At 41.4% G+C, this 22026-nt stretch overlaps 1 protein-coding gene across 6 annotated transcripts in view; it reads right to left on the minus strand.

Moving 5' to 3' along the window:
- The window catches only part of ERBB4 (erb-b2 receptor tyrosine kinase 4), a 1247562-nt gene that overhangs the window by 592052 nt on the left and 633484 nt on the right, over positions 1 to 22026 (minus strand). For all 6 annotated transcript variants that reach the window (XM_061607686.1, XM_061607684.1, XM_061607681.1 and 3 more), the window contains exon 3: positions 2930 to 3113. In XM_061607686.1, coding sequence (XP_061463670.1) covers positions 2930 to 3113 — 184 coding nt within the window. The remainder of the gene's footprint in view (positions 1 to 2929; positions 3114 to 22026) is intronic.

A 22026-nucleotide genomic window follows, 5' to 3' on the forward strand; every position in this document is an offset into this window, starting at 1 on the left:
AAACATTGTGAACAGTATCATTGTTTTTCAGGGTTTCCCCCACCTTTTTATTCTATAGCTGGCACATGTAGTCTTCCACCCAAATTTAAACCAAAGCTGTCACATCCACAACAGACCTTTATTTTACTTAAGACAGTCACGGCTTCTCCCAAAGAATCCTGGGAAGTGTAGTTTCTGAAGTGAAGGGTGCTGAGAGTTGCTAGGAAAGGAGCATTCCCCTCACACAGCTACAATCCCCAGAAGAGGAGCTCAGTGTTAAACCACTCTGGCCACTGGAGCTCTCTCAGGGGAATAGGAGTCTCCTCTCAGCATCCTTCACAAACTACACTTCCCAGGATTCTTTGGGGGAAGCCATGACTGTCTCAAGTGAAATAAAGATCTGGCATGGGTATGGCCACCTGATTAGCCAAGCCAAACAGCTGTGAGTCTGGCTTTTAGAACACTGACGGTTCTTACTGAGCATGCCCAACACTTAATAGATTCAATGTTACATTTCTTAAATTAATTAAAAATCAGCCAGGCATATTTTTTCCCCACTTTTAAACTGTAAAAGATTAAGGTCAGAGTATGGGGCAAGGTCAGTAATAGGATTACAGGTACTCTGTGAACATGGCTGATTTTTAATTAATTTGAACAAATTATGAGACTACTGACAGAAAAAAGTCCAACATGAGTCTGGTTTTTTTCTCTCTTGTTCTACACATTGAACTCTCAATTCTCTCTGAGTGTTTCGTGTATCACCACGAAAATTTAGAGGGTTGTTAAGCAAGCGTTTCTGAGTTCAGGACTATAAGTTTTATAAGGTTTTGTTTTGAAATGAGCTTATGGGAAGCATCAGAATGGCATGGGGGTATTTTCAATTTAATATTGTGGAATATGAAAAATCCATGCTGGCTACACAGCTGTATAATTTAATCCATTGGCCACTTCCAGGGAGGAAGGGGATAGCTGAGGCTTGTAGTGCACTAGGTAACTGGCCAAAGCTGAGGCAGGCATCATTGGGGTCACCTGTTTCAGGCAGAAAGGAGGAAGGAGGGCTGTAGGCCCAGGACGTCACACAGTCTGATTTAATGGCTACTGCCAGGTGACAGCTGAGGGAGGGAAAATCTGGGATTGATGTGCAAGCCAGTTCCCTCTCCATTAAATCTATCAGCCAAATAATACTGCCTAGGACTTGATCTATGGGCACCTTTCTGGGGCCAGTAAAAACACCAGATCCTGCAGAAATAAAGCAACAATCAAATAACGGGTCTTGAATTGTAGCTATGTCACTACCTCAAGCCGTCATATCACAATGACCTGAGCAAGATGTCACAACAGAAAATGTATATCTGCTCAGTCTGAAATACACCAAGCATTCTATGCAATTAATTTTAATGGGGCTTGCCTGGGAAGAGGGCACAGGGGATTATACCACTGATAAGCAGCACACAAACCTTAGTGAAGCTCTTGCACCATGCACAACCAATTAGGCATAGAACAATGAAGAATAAGTATAATCGGAACAGTTGCCTTCCTCACTGAGCGCCAGCGAACAACCAGTGCTTGAGAAATAAATAGACCTCTCTTCAGACTATATATGTGTGCACAATTTTTGCTACTGTAGGAAAGCAGCAGCAGCAGCACTCCTGATGATGTCCACGGTTATTTCACCCCACAATGCCTCTGCGGAAACATACTAAGTCACAATGTAGCGGCTTTTTAGGAGCACTGCCAGGAGGAAAAAAAATGGCTACCCCACTGGATGAAGTCAGGTCCCCCCCAAAAAACAATGCTCCTTGAAGGGTGTCCTTCCACAGAAACATTATGGGGTGAAATGGACACCACTAGGAGAACTGCCAACACTTTTCCATGGCAGCAAAAAAAAAATTTAAAGACAGAAAGAGAAGCCTTTGCTGCTGACTACTACAAACAGAAGTCGCCTGGTCCTGAAATTTGTAAGAATTTTGCCAGCCCATCTCTGAAAAGTGGGGAAAACACCTCCCCACCTTCACAGCCAGAAGATGGGGCTTCCAAGGTGTGGAGGCACGTTCAGATCAGCTCTAGACTTAAAACAGACAATTCTTTGTTAGTATTTAGGAATTTAGTGAAGCATTTACATTCTGAAGCCAAATGCACTGCCTTCAAGTCGATTCCGACTTATGAGGACCCTATGAATAGGGTTTTCATGAGGCTGAGAGGCAGTGACTGGCCCAAGGTCACCCAGTGAGCTTCATGGCTATGTGGGGATTTGAACCCTGGTCTCTCAGGTCACAGTCCAACACCTTAACCACTACACAGCAAGGTTTTAAAAAATAACCAGATAGCATTGTTTATTTTTGCATGCATAATTTACAATAACTGATCTCTACATACTTGAAAATATGGGATACCTCCTAAGTTAATATGGTATTAGTCAGTTATGAACATTTTTGTTCTTCCTCACTAAATGGAGAACTGGCATCGGGTGCCATCCAAATAAAAAACAGCAAGCACGGCAATCTCTTTTGGATGGACGAGAGCTCAATGACCAGTTTTCAGGGCAGACCCAGCAGTTTTTTTCACTAGGTCATTTGTAATGAATAAACAGCAGGTGAGGGGATGGTGCACATAGTTTTAATTACATTTGTGCACACTTGTATATGAATAAAAGCATTGTTTTGAATTGGAAACAACACACTTTGTTTCTAAAAATCGACGTATTTGCCCATCTCTACATGACAAGGGAACTGCAACAGATGAAGCTTTCCTCATTACTGCACTGGCATACTAGGAAAAGCTTCACCAACCAAATTTCTGCCTGTCAGTGCTCCTATTCCCAGGTGCACTGGGAAAAAATAGCAACTGTATATGGAGGTCCTTCTTGTTGACTGAAGTACTGAGATGCTTCTGGAGATGCTCACCTGCCAGCCAGAAGGAACAAAGAGCTAGATATAGGTGCTTCCCTTACCAGTCAAGTTCTTCAGTCCAAGCCGCCTGAGTCCAAAGCTGCCATCCTTTTTGTAATTAAGGAAGATGGCTAATGCAGAATGATCGTAGAGTTTTGTTCCACGAATGATGCGCAGATTCTCCAATGGAAGGTACTCAAATTGATTCAAAGCTACCAAGACATAGCCTGTAACTTCTCGGATAGACTGCAAGAGACAAAAGTATAATTTATTTGCTTATGAACGTATTTCTAACTGGCTTTTTAATTTAAAATTTCCAAAGAGGCTTAAAAAGCATGCTAAAAACAATTCAGAATTAAGACATTGTTTAAAAACAGACTGAGTAAGATTCCAGCCAATGGCAATATATTCATAAAAACCTATCAAAGCTTTCCCAAAAGGGGATTTTCCCAAAAGAGGATTACTACGGGTGGTATTCAACTAACTTGTCACGTCATTGCAAGGATTTCCGCTTCCACAACAGGACTTCCCCCCTCTCTCCGCCCCCCCCATGCAGTCCCTAACTCTGCTCCAGAGGGCTGGAGAAACTCTTAGAACAAGTTTAGAGGGCAAGAGGGGAAGGAGCAGGGGAGAACATTCAGTTGTGCAAACAGAAATCCTTGTACTAATGGAATGTTCATGTAGTGCTACGCTGGATCCAACCCTGTGTCTTACCCTTAAAAGCTAGTGAGGAAGGAATGAGTTAACCTTCCCTAGTGAAAGGATTCCATGACTTTGCTATCATTACAAAGAAGAGAAGGGTCACTGCTTTGCACACAAAAGGTCCAAGGTCCAGTCTGTGGTATATCCAGGTACGGCTGGGAAAGACTCCTGTCCTGAAACCCTGGAAAATCTCTGCCAGTCAGTATGTGTACTGTACTGAGCTAGATGGACCATTGATCTAACTCAGTGTATGGCAACCACCTTAGTTTCTATGGAACATAAGAGGAGCCCTCCTGGATCAGAGCAAAGGCCCATATAGTCCAGAATTCTGTTCTCCCGATGGCCAACCAGATGCAAATGGGAAGGCCACAAACAGCACATAAGTGCAACAGCACTCTCCCCTGTCTTCAGTTTGGATGGTAGTGCATGAAAGAGAGCCTCAGAAGCTAGGTAGATGTATATGTAAGGCATTAGGGATAAACAGTTTCTAGCGATCACAGGATGGCATTACTTTACACTTCTGAATCATTAAACAGATTTACTTCAGGATGGTACCTCCAAGATATTCATGTTTCATGCATGAATCCTAGAGTGAACACTCTAGGACAGTGTTTCCCAAACTTTCAACATGCGCGTACCCCTTTTGAGACATTGATTTTACCGGCGTACCCAACTTTCACAAAAATAATTGTGAAATATATTACTATATTCTTACTTACGCAAACTGAAGACCTCAAAACCACCATTTTGACATTGTAATGAAGCCTAAGCACTGCCTGGGTCAACAAATCACAAGCCTGGCTCCCCTTATTGGCTACAATCCTGAAAGGGCGGGATTAGAGGCCAGAGCTTGGAAAAGTTATTTTTTTGAACTATAACTCCCATCAGCCCAATCCAGTGGCCATGCTGGCTGGGGCTGATGGGAGCTATAGTTTAACATAACTTTTCCAAGCTCTGGCTAAAAGCTGCTATGCAGATCGGAACAGTTGCGGGGGGGGGCTGACGTTTTGGTGTATATCTTGGGAACCAGATGACCTAGAAACTTAGCTGTTGTTTTTAAATCGAAGCGGAGAGTCCGGAGATTAAGGTAAGTTAGCTGGAGACCCGGAGGGGACCCCCCAAAACCGGAAACTCCAGCCAAAAATCATGCAGCATGCAGCGTGTTTACAGAGGCAGCACTTGCCTCGGCTGGAGGTTTGAATCTCCCACTCTTTGGCTGCAGAGTGTTTTTTCCCCCATCCTGCCTGGGAAGCCACTCAGGCACGCAGCCCAAGAGCAGGCAGGGGATTCAAACCTCCCGCCTAAAATTCACAGCTAATGAGTGGGCAGGCCAGGCAGGATGGGGGGGGGAAACCGCTCTGCAGCTGAACAGCACGAGATTCCCCAAGAGGGAAGTGGCTGGCGAGATGGCCACTGCAGGGCTGAAGATAGAGAAAAAACCCCACTTCCCCGCTTCCTGGTGTGAACATTTTTGTAGTCGAGCATACGCATAAATATCTTTGTGGCGCCATCTGTCTGTTTGTAGAAGCGTTTTTTGGTGACCAAAGTCATTGTGAGGGAGTCTGACTCTTATGAGAAACTGGAGGGGTGCACTAAAAGACAAGGAATGCATTGAGAGCAAAAGAGACTACGCGTTGAATAACATCGGGATAAACCACTGTTATTATATTGATCTTCCCTCACATGATTGTGTGAGAAACTGGAGAAATCACAAGAACTGTATTTTCTCTTAAAAGAACACACGCACACGCTTTTTGCCGCTAAAACCCAATGATAAAGTACAAAAAAAAAAAACATTCGGCTGCGTACCCCTTGAAACCCTTTCGCGTACCACCAGGGGTACGCGTGCCACACTTTGGGAAACACTGCTCTAGGATAATGTACACAGCATACATGTGCAATTAAATCTGGAATTATATTTTGCACCTGGCAGTCAAAGTCTTAAGGGCAGCCACTGCACAGGAATCATAGGATATAATCCAAAACACACTTCCTAGGAAATAAGTCTTATTGGGTACAGTGGGACTTACTTCCAAACAAACATGAACAGGATTTGCAATGCACAAGTCTAAATTCTCATTGCTCTTCTGAGCATATTAGTTAAAATTTCACATTTCCTTTTTACCTTCCACAACCTGGTGTCCTCCAGATGTTTTGGACTACAATTCCATGACTATTGGCCATGCATGCTGACCCTGATGACAGTTGGTGTCCATTCAACAACATCTCAAGGTTGCTCTAGGTTGTCTTACACACAAAACATCAATAAAACCTGAATGCTATGGATGTGCAGTACAATCAGAGCACCTAACCCTGACACAGGTGCAGAGTTATCTTGTGTAAGGGAAGTAGAGGAAATCTTTTCTTGCTATTTTCTATCGGCAGCAAAGAACTAGTTCTATGATGGCCACAAATCAATTAGGATGCCACATGAGTGATGTATCCTGAGGTCCTGCCTTCATCTCACTTCATCCTGTTCCATTTTCATCCATTTATGTGCCACCAGTATCTTCACACCCAGAGCTTGGAAAAGTTACTTTTTTGAACTACAACTCCCATCAGCCCAATCCAGTGGCCATGCTGGCTGGGGCTGATGGGAGTTGTAGTTTTAAAAAATTAACTTTTCCAAGCTCTGTTCACACCATATGAATATGCCACCACACACACACTTTTGGCCACAAAACATCTTTACAACATCTCACAAAATACAGTAAAATACTATTACAAAATGCTAAAATACACTGCAATAAAACAATAATACACAGAGAACAAGTTTATCATAAACAGTATTAACACTCAGCAGCCTACAGCTGAAAATCCTGGCAAAAAACAAATGACTTTATAACCCTCCTGTGCAGATGTTGGCTGTTATCAATACATGTTACTAACACCACTGCACAATGCAAGACCAACACAGTATTATCCAGACTGCTTATTATCCAAGAAAACAAGCTACGATTGGTTGGCATGAAGCTAAACTCCAGATGGCCCCCTTTATACTTATCTGCTGCTGGGCTGTCAGTTCAGACTTTCCTGTTGTTGCTCCCTAGATCTTGACTGCTCTTGTATGTCCAGTGTTCAGCATCAAAACCTTTCCTACTCCTCCAGCACTTTCAGACAATACTTAGTATAAGTATTTTTCTGACTTTAGAAACTCAACCCATCTTCCAAACTTACTCAACCTTCCAAATTCCCAACACAGCAGCAAATGAAGAGTTGTTCTACACAGCTGCTTCTATGCTATCCAATGCAAAGTGTGTAAGAATCTGTGGGTGTGGCTACTAATCCCACACTGGCATTCAAAGAGTTCTAGAAAATTCTCTCTTAAAACCAGGAGACCCAGAAAGGAGGCAAAAGAGGGAGGGGTTGCTGCAGCCAGAAGTTCCCCCATGACACCTGTCTCTCTGCAGCCTCTGTGATCAGCCTAGAACAAGAGTGGCCAATGTGGTGTGCTCCAGATGTTACGAATTGCAATTCCATCAACCCCAGCCAGCATGGCCAACGGTCAGGTACTATGGGAGCTGTAGACCACAATGTTGGGAAAGTACTATATTGGCTACTCCTGGCTACTGGCCTCTCTGATCAATTAATCAACTACAACGTAGCCTCCAGATCCTCAGTTGATTACATTATCATTCATCATTTAGCACAGAGCTGAATTCCAAGTCCTCTGGCTCTTTGCCATAACTCAGATCTAATGGCTCTGTCATGCAAATACAACTCACACCACAGCATTCATTTATACTGTAGATCTCTGGCTTTGCTTTCATTTGCCTGGGAAAGAGCTACATAAACTCTATTGCAAGCTTGTATTCATTCTTTTGTTTTTCCAGCAAAGGAAAGGATCGTACAGAAGTCATTAATTTGTCTTCTGTCTGATGTGCCAAAGGTATTCAGGCTCCACTGAGGTCAAAGATTCAGCAATTTCAAACAAATTTAGGCTCCATTTTTTCTGACTCCACTCATCGATGTGTATGTTAGACAAATCCCATCTCCCTCATCCCCGTCACTAACATCTCACCTACTGCTTGGAAAAGATCTCTATGGCAGCAGTATGTTGCTGAACATACCAGTTGCTGAGGAACAAACAGAGGGTGAGGGCTTTTTTCCTCATGCCCTACCTGGGCCTCCTGGAAGCATCTGCTAAATTAGATAGATCTTGAGTCTGATCCAGAAGGATTCCTTTATGTTCTTCTGCAAGAAAGACCCTAGATATGACTGGCTCAAGATATTTTGCTGCCTGGATAAAGGGTAAGATGGTGCCTTGCCCCCAGTCTATTTACAGCAGCTAATGAGACTAGCAGTTGAACCTGACTTCAATACCAGCAACAAGACAGCGACTAAAGGCAGCGTAGGGGATACAGGGTAGGCGGCATGGCATATACACCTGTGCCCTTTAACACCTCACAAACTGCCCACTTCCTGCTCAAACATGTGCTGCAATGCCACAGCAGAAATATCACTATGTATCACTTGAGCAGAGCAACGCATGTGTGATACTTGCTGAAATGTGTGGCATGGGCCTTTCCCAATCATACTACCTGAGATGCGTTCGAAGAGGGAAACCAGACAAGATAGCCAGACCGCCTGGGTTAGTATTGCTTGTCTGAAGAGGACAGGAACAGCTCGAAGAGCTTCTCCTAGCTACCCACCTGCATCTCTGCCTGAGTTGCCCACTTCACTCTGCCTAATGGTAGGGCTGGCCCTACTTGGCTTGATCCAGACCAGAAAACCAATCAAGCATATGACTACACCAGAATAAAGTGCACTTTCTAGTGCAATAGACTTAATTTGTACATGCAGACAAGGAAATAAAAGCATCTTTCCACACTGTCTCAATCATCTTTGATTCACTGTTTTCATCGAGGAAAAGGCTGGAACCTCCATCTTCCAGCATTATTACCCAAAAAGCAAAAGTTGCCTTTCTTCCAAATTCTGTTGCCATGACAGGTTAATGAGCTGACATCTGAACTTAAGAGTCTGTGAACTACAGTCCTTCTCAGTTCCAAAAGACTTAATTCAACAAAAGGTTAGTGACTGATAGCTTCTGCTGTTTAAAATAAAGCTCCATCCATATACCACAGGCAGGATTCTCTGAATCTTTTTGAGCTGCAGAAGCTGTTGGAAGCAACTCCTGCCCCTCCTGTCCAAGTGGGCTTTGGCATGTACTTGATTGAGGCTACAAAGAGAGAAACTGAACCATCTGTTCTCTCAGTTGCTTCCAACATTTCTCTCCTAGCCAAGAGCCTCTATCTAGACCAGGATGAGGAAGTGAGAAGAGAGACAGAGAGAAGCAGAGGGCATTCTGAACGGACAGATCCTTATGTTGGAGAACATTGGCTTGGCTTTTTTTAGAGCAGCTGTGTTTACATCTACAAGAATAATAAGCAGATCATTCTACCTGTGACGGATACAATTCAGTGATAATTTTGAAAGGGGAGTGGGAGATTACTGCACCTCTCTTTAAAGACAGTCATCAAATCTATCAGAAGATTTGCCAGATCTTTAAAAAGTAATCCCTGTATACCAAAGGTGAAGGGGGTCACTCATAGAACATCTTTGACACCCAGATGGCAGGGAGTTTCATACAACAAATCAGCCTTGTTAGTAAGTCCACAAAAATTAGTAGCCCAATATGGCACAGTCAATTACCCAACATCATGGACAGACAGATATGAGTGAAAGTGCTTCTTGCAAAACAAAACACCCCTTTTACTTGCAAGGCTGCTGCAGAGACAGGAAACTGGGCTGGAAAGGGGGAGCTCGTCTGTAAGGAGTTGGGCATGGACTGGCCTATTTCCATTCCATGTCAGTTTTACATATGTTCAGTCCTGAGTCCATCTCATTCTATTTTATGTGCACAAAACTACACAGAAAATGCATTAAAATTATATACATTTTGCATTTACTTTTCCTAAAATATGCATTTTGTATGCATTTCCCCCTAAAATACACCTTTTGGGTATCTTTTATTTTTTTAAAAAAGAAAGTATTCATTTTCATTAACTACTACAAATAAAAAATAGCAAATTTTCAAAAATACATTATAATTCATAATGTAACATTGAAAAGAAATAAAAGTAAATTTGACAGTGTGAGGTTTGAATAATATGCTTGGTCAGATAAAATACAAAGTAATTATATAATAAATAAAAATGCAGGATACATAATTACAGAATCCACAGATTTTTGAAAATCTGTGCCTTATATGTTCAGGGACATTATTATATATGATGTAGTTCCACCAACTGCAATTTCTGCATCTTTTTCTATGCATTTTGCTAATAATATATGCATTTTGCCCATAACATACACATTTCTATGTATTTTTAAAACAAAAACTGCACAAGTGCATAATCTGATTAGCTGTGTTCCAATCCAATATGTCCAGGAACTTTTAAATTAGGCTGGTTCACTTTTAAATGCAGACTGGATGAAATTCTCTTCTATACCTAGAGATAAGGCAGGTAAGAAAAAGTGTCTGTTGCCAGTGCCAGATAGAGTAAGGAGGGAGGAGGAGATCTATGAAAGCACCAGGGAGAATCTCTTAGCTGTGTGAGCCATTTTCCCTGCATCAAGGGCACAACAATACAACAAACTAGCTTTAAACCGAATATTGAGTTTAGCAGTAATGACAATCCACAACAGAGATTCACAAGCCAACTTCAAACTGCAGTTTCAGATGCTAGTTTGCAGGCCCAAACAAAGCATGATTAGTGAACCTGGTCAGGTTTGGATGTACAAACAACCAGAATTTAGCTAAACAAATCATGATTTAGTGCAACATGATGTCCTCCACATGTTGGACTACAACTCCTATCATTCCTCACATTTGGCCATGTTGGCTGAGGCTGGTGGGACTTGGAGTCCAAAAACACATGGAGTGCACCATATTGCCTACCCCTGGTTTCATGTTTCATCCAGACTGGGCCATTATCTAGTAATCCTAACAACCCTATAAGGTAGGTCATTGCTATTATCCCCAAATTGCAGATGTACAACTAGAAGTAACAGAGGGGAAGGCTTGCCCAGAGCACCAGAGTTCTTGGCAGAGGTAAGAATTGTACCAGAGATGTCCTGATGTGTAGGTAGGTCTCAGGCGCTATATAATGGAAGTTTCCATACTTGCTTACCTGCAGGCATTTCTTAATTGCCGCATGCAAGTTGATGATTGACTATTTACAAGCCTGCAAGTAATATGTAATTAAAATATAGAAAGGAAAAGCCAAATGACTGAACAGTAGATTCTTAGCCTGTATCCTGTAATCCTATTACTATGGATTAATATCAACACTCCTTAAAATGTGAAAGGAACTGGAAGGCAGACCTCAATTTTAATAAGCATTGCACACTATTCCTGTGACATATCTAAATAACGAAGTTGTCTTTGTCCCCAGGCAAAATGCAGTAAATTCCAAAGGCCATTGTTGAAGCTGGTAAGCATAAACATAATGTATATATAGCTGCCAATGTAACACCTCTCCAAATAAATGAGAGAGAAAATTCACTAATAGGCAAAAAACCTTGCCGTTTAAGAACGCACCTATAGCCAACAGATATTTCTATCAAACTTTTAAAAGCAGGAAAATTGGGCAGCTATAGTGAATCCTCCGTGGCGCAGAGAGGTAAGTGGCGGTAACGCAGCCGAAGCTCTGCTCACGGCCGGAGTTTGATTCCAATGGAAGGAGGAAGTCGAATCTCTGGTAAAAGGGGTCGAGGTCCACTCAGCCTTCCATCCATCCGTGGTCGGTAAAATAAGTACCCGGCATATGCTGGGGGGTAAAGAAAGGCTGGGGAAGGGACTGGCAATCCCACCCCATACAAATGGTCTGCCTAGTAAACGTCGCAAGACATCACCCTATGAGTCGGAAACGACTCACACTACAAGTGCGGTGACACCTTTACCTTTTTTGTGAATGCACTAGAGGAACAGGAGACCTGAACTCCTCTCTGAGATATTGGACTGCCCTACAAATTGGTCAAAATGCAAACACAATTTGGGTTGGTCTTTCACAGTCCAACCCACTTCCTGTGTAGCTTGGAAGAATTTGGTAACATGTGCCTCTGAGCATATGGTGAGTGGTAGCAACACCTGCAATCAGTCCAAATAACAGAAACAAGACATGTGCTGTGCTGATGTTGTTTTAGCAGGGAGGAAGCAACAATATTAAAACAGTTGATATAGTTCAGAGAGTCTCTTTAAATATGTTTGATTTACTTTGTAATTTTAGTGAAGATTCCCATAGTAAATCATTTTCTTTTGCTTCCTTTTCTGTGAGAGGAAAAGGGGGAGAGGGGGATTGGAAGGGGAGGAGAAGGGATGAAGGGAGGGGGAGGGAATGGGCAAAAGGGAGGGGAGGGCAGGTTTGATCATTTGCATGCTTATTGAGTTCAATGGGATTTACTCCTGTGCAATCATGCTTTAAAATGAAATGGACTGCCTTCAAGTAGATTCCGACTTATGGTGACCTTATGAATAGGGTTTTCATGGTAGGCGGTATTCAGACGTGGTTTACCATTGCCTTCCTCTGAGGCTGAGTGGCAGTGACTGGCCCAAAGACACTCAGTGAGCTTCATGGCTGTGTGGGGATTCAAACCTTGGTCTCCCGGGTCATAGTCCTAGAATAAGTAAAACTGACCAAGGGGGAAGGGGAGTGGGGAAGGGGAGTGAGGAAGGGGCGGGGAGGTTTGATCATTTGTCTGCTTTTTGAGTTCAGTGAGATTTACTACTGTACAATGATGCTTAGGATAGGTGAAACTTAGTTGGGGAACGGGCAGGGAGGGGAGGAAGGAGGGAGGCAGGGAGGGGAGGAGGGGGGCAGGAGATTGGGTGGGTGAGCACTGGGCAGAGGGGAAGCCCCTTTCCTTTCCAAAAGGAAAACATTGTGAACAGTATCATTCTTTGTCATGGTTTCCCCCATCTTTTTATTCTACAGCAGGCACATGTAGCCTCCCACCCAAATTTAAACCAAAGCTATGCCTGGCCACATCCACACCAGACCTTTATTTCACTTTAGATAGCCATGGCTTCTCCCAAAGAATCCTGGTAAGTGTAGTTAGTGAAGGGTGCTGAGAGTTGCTAGGAGAGGCCGTATTCCCCTCATAAGGCTTCAGTGAGAGCACCTGACTATTAACAACCCCTCTGGCCACTGGATCTCTGTCAGGGGAATAGGAGCCTCCTCTCAGCACCCTTTACAAATTACACTTCCCAGGATTCTTTGGGGGAAGCCATGACTGTCTTAAGTGAAATCAAAGTCTGGTGAGGGTGTGGCCCCCTGATTAGGCAAGCCCAGCAGCTGCGTATCTGGCTTTTAGAACACTGACAGTTGGTTCTTACTGAGCATGCCCAACATTATCATTGAGTTTGATGCTAAATTTCTTAAATTAATTAAAAATCAGCCAGGGATTTTTTTAACTTTTAAACTGCAGAAAAATGAAGGTCAGGGTGTGGGGCAAGGTTAGTAATAGGATTACAGGTACTCTGTGAAGATGGCTGATTTTTAATTAATTTCAACAGATTATGAGAACTCTGAGAAAAAAAAGTCCAGAAGTGGCCTGTGGTTTTTTTCTCTCTCTCTTTTTAGACTTTGAAATCTCGATTCTCTCTGACTGTTTTGTGTATCGCCATTAAAATTTAAAGGGTTGTTAAGCAAGTGTTCCTGAGTTCAGGACTATACATTTTGTAAGGTTTTGTTCTGAAATGAGTTTATGGGAAGCATCAGAAAGGCATGGGGGGGGACTTCCGGGAAGGGTGACTTCGCTTGTGCCTGCTTTTGAGACGGGCTCCCGCCTCAAAAGAAGCTTATTCAGATATAAATCAGTCAGAACATTTTTTTTTTTTGACTGATGAAATTTCTCCTGGGCAGGGAGAAACGTAGAGATCAACCTCAAAAGCCTGTTTTTGTTGGGAGGACTGGATTTCATTAATTTATGAGATAAGGTCCAGCCAACAATGCCGGACGGACTTCCGAACAAGCTCTATCTGTATAAGCGATACGTTTATCTTTTCTTTAAAGAGAGAACGGACTAACAGGCAAGCACCCTTCTTTCTATTATTTTTTTTACTTGGTTTAAATTGTTGCAGCAAAACGAGATTTGTCAGATTGATCGGCTTTGGAAAACTTCTGGGTGAGCTATAACTCTTCTCTGTTATTCACGAAATTAACAGCTTATCTCTGTTTCTGTCGCAAAAAGCTGTCCTGGAAGTGCATTCTAAAGATAATAAACAGAAGAGGGATTTCTATTCCTGATTTCTATTCCAAGGAATATTATATTGTCTGGGACTATTCTCTTTTTGGTCTATTTTATTTTGACGAATCTGCTTCTTCACGACGCCACTAACTGTTTTGATGCTGGGAACTAAATTTGTTTTGCATTCTTGAACATAGAGAGATAAGGCAGGTTGCTCTGTTTATACTGTGATGTCATTAAGCCTGGAATATTAACCCAATTGTTGCTGAAATAAGAAGTGGTTCTTCTTTATTTTTGTTTTGCTTTGTTTTCGTGGTTTTAAAAATGGCAATCAAGAAAGTGGCTGAGAATCTGGAAGTAACTATGTTTCAGAAAATAATGGATGAGATTGAGATAACGAAACAAACCCTGCGACAGGGTAGTAAGGAGCTGAAAATTGAACTGAGCAAAATGACGCAGGAGCTTAAAGAAATAGGGGATCCTGTGAGAGAGGAGAATGAGATCAGAGATGAGAAAAGAAAAAATAAAGGGAAGATACAAGCCCTGGAGATTGGAACAAATGTGGAATTGGAAAAAGATCTGGAGTTTATGGATTTTAGAAATAAAATCTACTGTTTGGAATTTAACGTTATCTTTGAAGAAATTAATGAAGATATTAGAGATAAAGTTATCAATGGCTTGGATAATCTTCTGGACTGGAATGATGTGATGGAGCTTGATATAGAGAAAATCTACGGAATTAACTGCAGCCATGTGACAATGGAAAAACTCTTAAGAGATGAGCCAGTGCATTTTGTAAAAAAGAAGAACACAGATATGACTTTACAACAGTATTTCAGCAACTTATTCAGAATGGATGGCAAGAAAATATTTGGGATAGAGGAAATTCCCATCAGACTCTTATTATATGACTATGGCTACAACAGCAAGATTATTATGGAATACTGATAATGGAAGATTGGACACTGAAATTACTGGACTTAACAGGACTATTGAAGATGGAAGATGGAACTAATAGGGATAATGGAATAATGGCTATTGAAATTATTGGACCTAACAGATTCTGATGAGATGGATTAATCGAAATGTTTATTTGGACTATGGTTATGACAATAAGATTATTATAATTATTAACGAGATGGATTAATCGACATGTTTATTTGGAGAAAAATTGATAGATATATTTCTTAAACAAATTGAAACCTCTCTTTGACTTTTTGTAGAAAGAATAAAGTAATGTTTATGAGATTTGATGATTAATTAAGATAACTACTGGAGGAAAGTGATTTTATAATATGATTTAAGAGACAGGATTGTTATATATTGTAGACCTATAACTGATTTGATATGTGACAAATGGGAAGTCAACATTTTATTTTTTTTTGTTTAATCATTTTTGTTTTGTTTTGTTTTTTGTCTTTGAATGTTTTATGATTTTGTTTTCTATGTTTTATGAAAATTTGAATAAAAATTATTGTAAAAAAAAAAAAAAGGCATGGGGGTATTTTTGATTTAACATTGCAGAATGCAAAAAATCTATGCTGACTTACATACAGCCACTCTCATGGCTGTATAATAAGCAAGAACATCAAAGTAAGTTAACAGATCAAAGAGGAATCTGTTAACAGACACTGAATTAGTTAACAGAATGCAGATCTACAGCAGATCACTCTTTACTCTGCAAAATGAAAACCATGAGACTTGAGAGCCTATTTCTCCCTGAAGTAGAAATCTGTATCTGGGCTTTTCAGCCCAACAAGTGTGGGATTGCATGATAGAACGCTCTTCTATATATCCCCACAACTCAAGGATAATCTAAAGGTAGCTGTCCCATCTTTGACATGCTAATTTTCTATAGGCAAACACACACCCCTCAGGGAAAAATAAGGTTTGCTAGCAGCGGCAGCAGCAACTAGGCTTGCATGTTAAAACTATCTGTTAAATGGGCGCATATTGACAAAAAAATCCACAATATATTGGAGTATAATTTAATCTTGCCCAGAACATGCATACTATTTTTCAACCAAAAGAGAAAGAGAAAGCTTTCACTCATTATTTTTATTATTTATAAAATTTGTTGGTCACTTTTCTACAAACTTGTCTACTCAAAGCGGGTTACAGATAATAAAAAATTAAAATAAAAAATAAAGATGAAAATGTATAGAATGTTAAAAACAAAAACAGTACATAAGGTGGTGGAGCAATCATTCTTATGAAGGCAATACTACAGAACCCTCTAAAAGCCATCCAAAGTTAAGAATCAAATGCCTGGGAGAAGATAAATGTTTTTGCCTGGAGCCTAATGGTGGATAATGATGGTGCCAGGCATACCTCCCTGAGGAGAGTGTTCCACAAATGGGGGACCACCCAGAGAAGGCCTGTTCTCATGATGCCAGAACTAGGTAAGGCAGTAAAAAATTGCGGTCTGTCCTACACATATTTACCCATGAGCGAGCCCCACTGATATCAATGGAACTTAGTCTGAGTAGACATGTGTAAGATTCCTATAAGGCTGCAATTCTAAGCACACTTATTTGTCTGAAATAATTTATAAGCAGCTTTTCTCCCTAAGGAGATTATAATGGTATACAATAAAAACAGTAAAATGATAAAAGCAAGCAATAGCAAGCAACAAACTTCACAGCAGCCCAAAGAACTCTAGTAGGGCTTGAAAGCCTGATTAAAGAGAGAGGTTTTATCTTCCTTCCTAAATGCAAGAAGTGAAGGAGCCCACTCCACTGACCTAGACAGGAGCTCCTTTCCAGCAATCCAGAGTTGGACTGCCTGATTAGTTTCTTCCTTGCCGCCATGCTGAGAGGCTGTGGACAGGGCAGATCCAATGCATATGTTACAGAGGAGCTCAGATTTACTGTACTTTTGACTTCATTTTGCCTGGGAAAGGATGGGACAGCCACGGCAAGAAAGTTGTATTTTGCATTTGCTGAACTTGATTGGTTAATGAGTTCCTCTTAGGTACGCATACCAATGTAAGAAATCTGGACATGCAGACACCTGATTCATAACTTAATCAAACTATCCAAAAGCATACCCTACAAGCACTACTACTGCTATTGAATACATTGAGATATTTCATCATGTTCAGGGGGGAAATACCTCTGTTTCATTCCACATTCATGACAGTTCTTAGGTGCCCAGAGTGTTAGGTGCTCTGACCATTAGAGGTTGCTCTATTTTAATGTGCTGGGGGAAATCCTCTAGGTATAATTTGACCTGTAAGAATCCCAGTTAGGTATCATTGTTCAGTCTTGGGTACGCTCTTGAAGGATCTGTTTTGTGGGTCCAGAAGGAGGATTACTTTGTGGGACACTGAGGCACGCTGTTCCAGCTCCCTTGTTAGTTAAGCTCTGATCCAGTTTTCTCTACCTTTAAAACTCATAATGTTCCTTCCCGGTCTCTTAGTTTTCTTTTCCTTTAATGCTTCTTTTTCTTAAATTTCAATATAATAAGCCAATCGTTACAAATAAACTAGTTTTCTTTAACAATGTTAATGTCTGTTTTTAAAACTTTTGTAAACTGTCCTGGGATCTCATCTCTTCTTAGCTCCATTCAAGTAAGCTTCACAAAGTACAGGCTTCAGAAACCTGCACGACTCTCCAGACCCGCCATTACAGAAACTCTCATTAGTCTGGTGCCAAGGAAGCTCCATGGACTCAACACCCACCTCATCTCATGCTATAAGAAAAGTAATATTGGCATTTCTCTTTCATTTTTCACCTCTGCTCTTTTCCTCCTTGCCATTTCTAAGTTTAGCTACACTGCCAGTGCAGCAGGTGGATATGCTCTTATCCAAATGCTGTCCTTATAACAATTGGGCTTCTAGCATTTTTTGCTGCCTACCTTTTTCATATTTTGTAGGAAACTCTTCCTACCACAAACTGCCCCAGCTGTAACAAAGGGCTTATTTATCTACACGGTGGTTTACTACTACTCACATCTCCTCTTAATTAGCATTGTTCACATGACGTTACCAGCAAACAGAAGCTATCACACAGTTTCCCCCCTGTAAATATGTACTAACCCAATCCACTGATAATATGAAAAGTGGGGGGGGGGAAATAGTGTCTACTCCACTCCACTAGTGGTTGCAGCTGCTTTGGTTCAATGTTTTTAGATGGGTGTGTCAATCGATACTTTTTCATACATCCCTTTCCATGCCCACCATATCCTCCCTTCTTTCATTTTGTTTCCTGTGGGCTGACAAGCAACTTCTGGCTGCTCTCCTCAGTCCAGCTGGCGTTTTTTATGTTGCTGCAAACAGCCACAGGGAGGCAGACTACTGGCAGTGCTCTATAGCTATCTACTGCAACAAGCGGCCCCGCTTATTGGCAGATGAATAGTGCCTTTATTTATTTTAATTTTTTTTGCTCTAACTTGTGCGCAAGGGTATAATACTGCTCAAACTAAGGTTTGTACTTTCAGCTGCACTCACCTATTTCTCCCTTATTTGCAGAAAGCTAAAAAGAATGGGAGAGCCAGTGTGGTGTAGTGGTTAAGGTTTTGGACTACGACCTGGGAGACCAGGGTTCGAATCCCCACATAGCCATGAAGCTCACTGGGTGACCTTGGGCCAGTCACTGCCTCTCTGCCTCACGAAAACCCCATTCACAGGGTCGCCATAAGTCGGAATTGACTTGAAGGCAGTACATTTTTTAAAAAAAAGCATGGAGAGGTGGGTTTTTTTTTTTTTTTTCCCTTAACTTGTGCACAAAGGTGTTGCTCAAACAAAGCTTGGTACTTCCAGCTATACCAACTTGAAATAAACTTGTCCAGCTCGTTTCTTTGTAATTGCCAATTTAACATATCTAAAGGCAGGTGATTATCTGGTAATGCATTAGGAGACTTGCCTTTCAACCTCAGCTTGCTGGGGCACTTAAGTAGCTTTTGTGTAGATGAAAGTTGAAAAAGTATCAATATAAAGGAACTCAAAGCAGAAATAATAGCACCAATACAAATAAATTTAAAAGTCATAGATCATGTAGCACAGCATATTACAATTGCTAAAACAGGAATAAAATCAATTCATTTGCACACAAAGACCACTGGCACTTTGGATGAGGTACAGTAGGGGACAAAGTTTCAGAACTCCTGATCTAGAGTGTTTACACTTATTTTGGGTCCTCTGCCTTTTGGAAATACAGAAATCTGTGCATGTCCAATTTACTAGCAATTATGGGCAGTGAAAATAGCACTTCCGGGTTTGTTGGTTTGTTTAAAAAGAATTAACCTGAAACAAATTGAGCATGCTTGAAAACCTAGCAACCAGTGGAATATAAAATTAGAGGGCGTGGTCATTAGGAAACTATATGATTGATGCTTCTTAGAGGTAGGACTGCTGGTGTGAATTGACAAGACCATGTTTGCAGCTAGCACTGAGCACTCACTGAGGACGGTGTAAATAGAAAACAGAAGTAAAAACAGCCCTAAGCTGCTGGTCCAACTTAAACGGCACTTGTTTATAGAATGAAAAGGATTGGTTAATCAATATTTCTATTTTTAATAAAACTGTATATTTTTATATATATATTGATGTATTGTGAACTATGGTCTTCTGTCTGAATACTGATTTCTCCAGTTACTAGTACCAGAGTGTGATCTCTATGGTTTCACCATGGAGCTCATTACATTTGTTGGCTGAGTACACATGAATGAACATGTGGTAAACAACTGCAGTTTTGTTTCTTCAAATCCTGATCCAAAAATTCCATTGTCATTTCAACTTCCGTTATTGCTTGTTATAAATAGTTACTATTTATTCTGTTATCTGCTTTCTCATGCTATAGGTGCTTCCAGATGGGAGTTTCATTTTGCAAATAGGTCTTTCAGATATTGGACATGGGCCATTGGCAACATTTATATACTGTATAAGATTTTCCAGGGAAAGGGTAAATCTGGATTAAATGTAGAGGGAAAATACAGGCTAGCATTTAGATGACAATGATATCATGTGGATGGTATAAAAAACTTGCATGCACAAGGAGGGCCAATTCCACAATAAACAAGCCTCCCAGTCATGTTTTCGCTCCAAACCAAAAATACAAATAGCTTCTTGTGCAGCCGCAAGACTACAAAACACATGCTGATGAACTATGACTGGGAAAGAACCATGCCTGCATGAAACATTTGGATCCATTTATTTATTTATTTAAGACATTTATATACTGCTTAATCATTAGCATCTAAATGAGGAACAACAGCATTTAAATAATCCTTTAAACGAGGAACAGTAGCATAAGTAAATCAGCTGAAATTCAAACAGGTAAACATTTTCTCAGAGCAAAGAAAATGAAAATCTATCTGCATTACACATATGCCCGTTTTAGTGCTTTCCATGTGCACAGTGCTGTATAATCAGGTTAATGTGATGAAATATGCAATTCATTGACTAAAACTCATATGATTTTTGTTTCTGTCCTTATTTTCAAAAGATCTAGCAAAAGAAACATACTCACTAGAGGAAGATCCAGTTAGCTCAGGGTCTGCATCTGTTGTTCACCTCAACAACATCCAACTATACATTTAGATCTGATTGTATCAACTCTCAATCTGGAGATTTTGGCACTAGATCTGCTATTCCTCAGCTCTCCAAGTCTTGTGTATTTTGCAATGTGTCAGAAATGTCCTTGTCTACCACAAGCTGAGCCATTCTCCTGTGGATTCCTTTGGTGCTTGACTTGTTGCATACATCTTTCAAAGGCCATGGAAACGATAGCAGGCAGACTGAAAATAGCATGAATTGTCCTCTGCCTTTTTTCACTAGGATAATAGCAACAGCAGATACACAGCCATTAGGGTGAAGGAATAAAAGGAAGGCATGCCAACAAAGTCTGGCCACTTATGCTGCACATTATGGAATGCTGATTATATCAGAAAAATAATTAACAAAGGGAGCTTGCACTAAAGTAATGGTCATTAAATAGTCTAGTGGTTGTTTGTTGTTATGTGCCTTCAAGTCGATTACGACTTTTGGCGACCCTATGAATCAGTGACCTCCAAGCGCATCTGTCATGAACCACCCTCTTCAGATCTTGTAAGTTCAGGTCTGTGGCTTCCTTTGTGGAATCAATCCATCCCTTGTTTGGCCTTCCTCTTTTTCTACTCCCTTCTGTTTTTCCCAGCATTATTGTCTTTTCTAGTGAATCATGTCTTCTCATGATGTGTCCAAAATATGATAACCTCAATCTCATCATTTTAGCTTCTAGTGACAGTTCTAGTTTAATTTGTTCTAACATCCAATTTTTTGTCTTTTTTGCAGTCCGTGGTATGCGCAAAGCTCTCCTCCAACACCACATTTCAAAGGAGTTGATTTTTCTCTTACCAGCTTTTTTCACTGTCCAGCTCTCACATCCATACATAGAGATTGGGAATACCATGGTCTGAATGATCCTGACTTTAGTGTTCAGGGATACATCTTTGCATTTGAGGACTAGGGGACTGAAGACGACCTGCCCTGGGAGTGAGTATCTGGCATCCGGGTGCTTGCTGCTTGCTGCTGGCTCCTTTGGGCTGCTCTCTGTCCAGGCAGCTGAAGTCCCTGGTAAGTGCTGCAAGGACTGGGACTCCCTGCCTGGCCCTTGCTCCAGAGAGAGGCTGCAGTTAATCTCACAGCTTCCTGCAACAGCTGCTGGCTGGGTCAGGACGCATAAAAGCCCAGCTCCCCTTGGGGAGTCCCGAGGGCGCGGGTGCTACCCCCTTCTATTACTTTGTTTGTTTGTTTTTAATGTGTTTTCTGTTAAACCAGTATAGAGGAGACTGGTGGTGGGGAGGGCATGTGATGCATGCGTAGTTCCGGCACAGGGTGGGAGCCTGTGCAGTGAACTGATTGAGAGGAGAAAGTCGCCAGATGCCTTCAGAGTGAGAGTCTGTAACTGGCAGAAGGCTGGCCCTCCCTGAGGTGTGAGACAGGAGGGGGAGTAGATGGGCCCTGTCTGAAAAAGTCTGAATGAGTGTGACTGTTTCCAATCTTCGCAGAGGCATACTGGAATAAGTCTTTGTTGGTGGGCTCGTGTTGGGCCCTTATTAGGTGTTTAGGAGGAGTCTTAGTATGGAGGAACATGGGTGACGCCACCCCAATATCAGGTATTACGGGCAGAGGGAAATACAGCCATGGGGATGTGGTGAATTACCATAGAAGGCAAAGGCAAGGCTATCTGCGCCTTGTTCCTTGTTGCCATTTCTTTCATGGATGGGTTCCTCGTTGCTCATCTGCTGTGCCCACTGGCCTGTGTGTGTTGTTGTTTAACGCCAG

Source organism: Rhineura floridana, chromosome 2, assembly GCF_030035675.1.
Source record: "Rhineura floridana isolate rRhiFlo1 chromosome 2, rRhiFlo1.hap2, whole genome shotgun sequence".
Taxonomy (NCBI): Eukaryota; Metazoa; Chordata; class Lepidosauria; order Squamata; family Rhineuridae; genus Rhineura; species Rhineura floridana.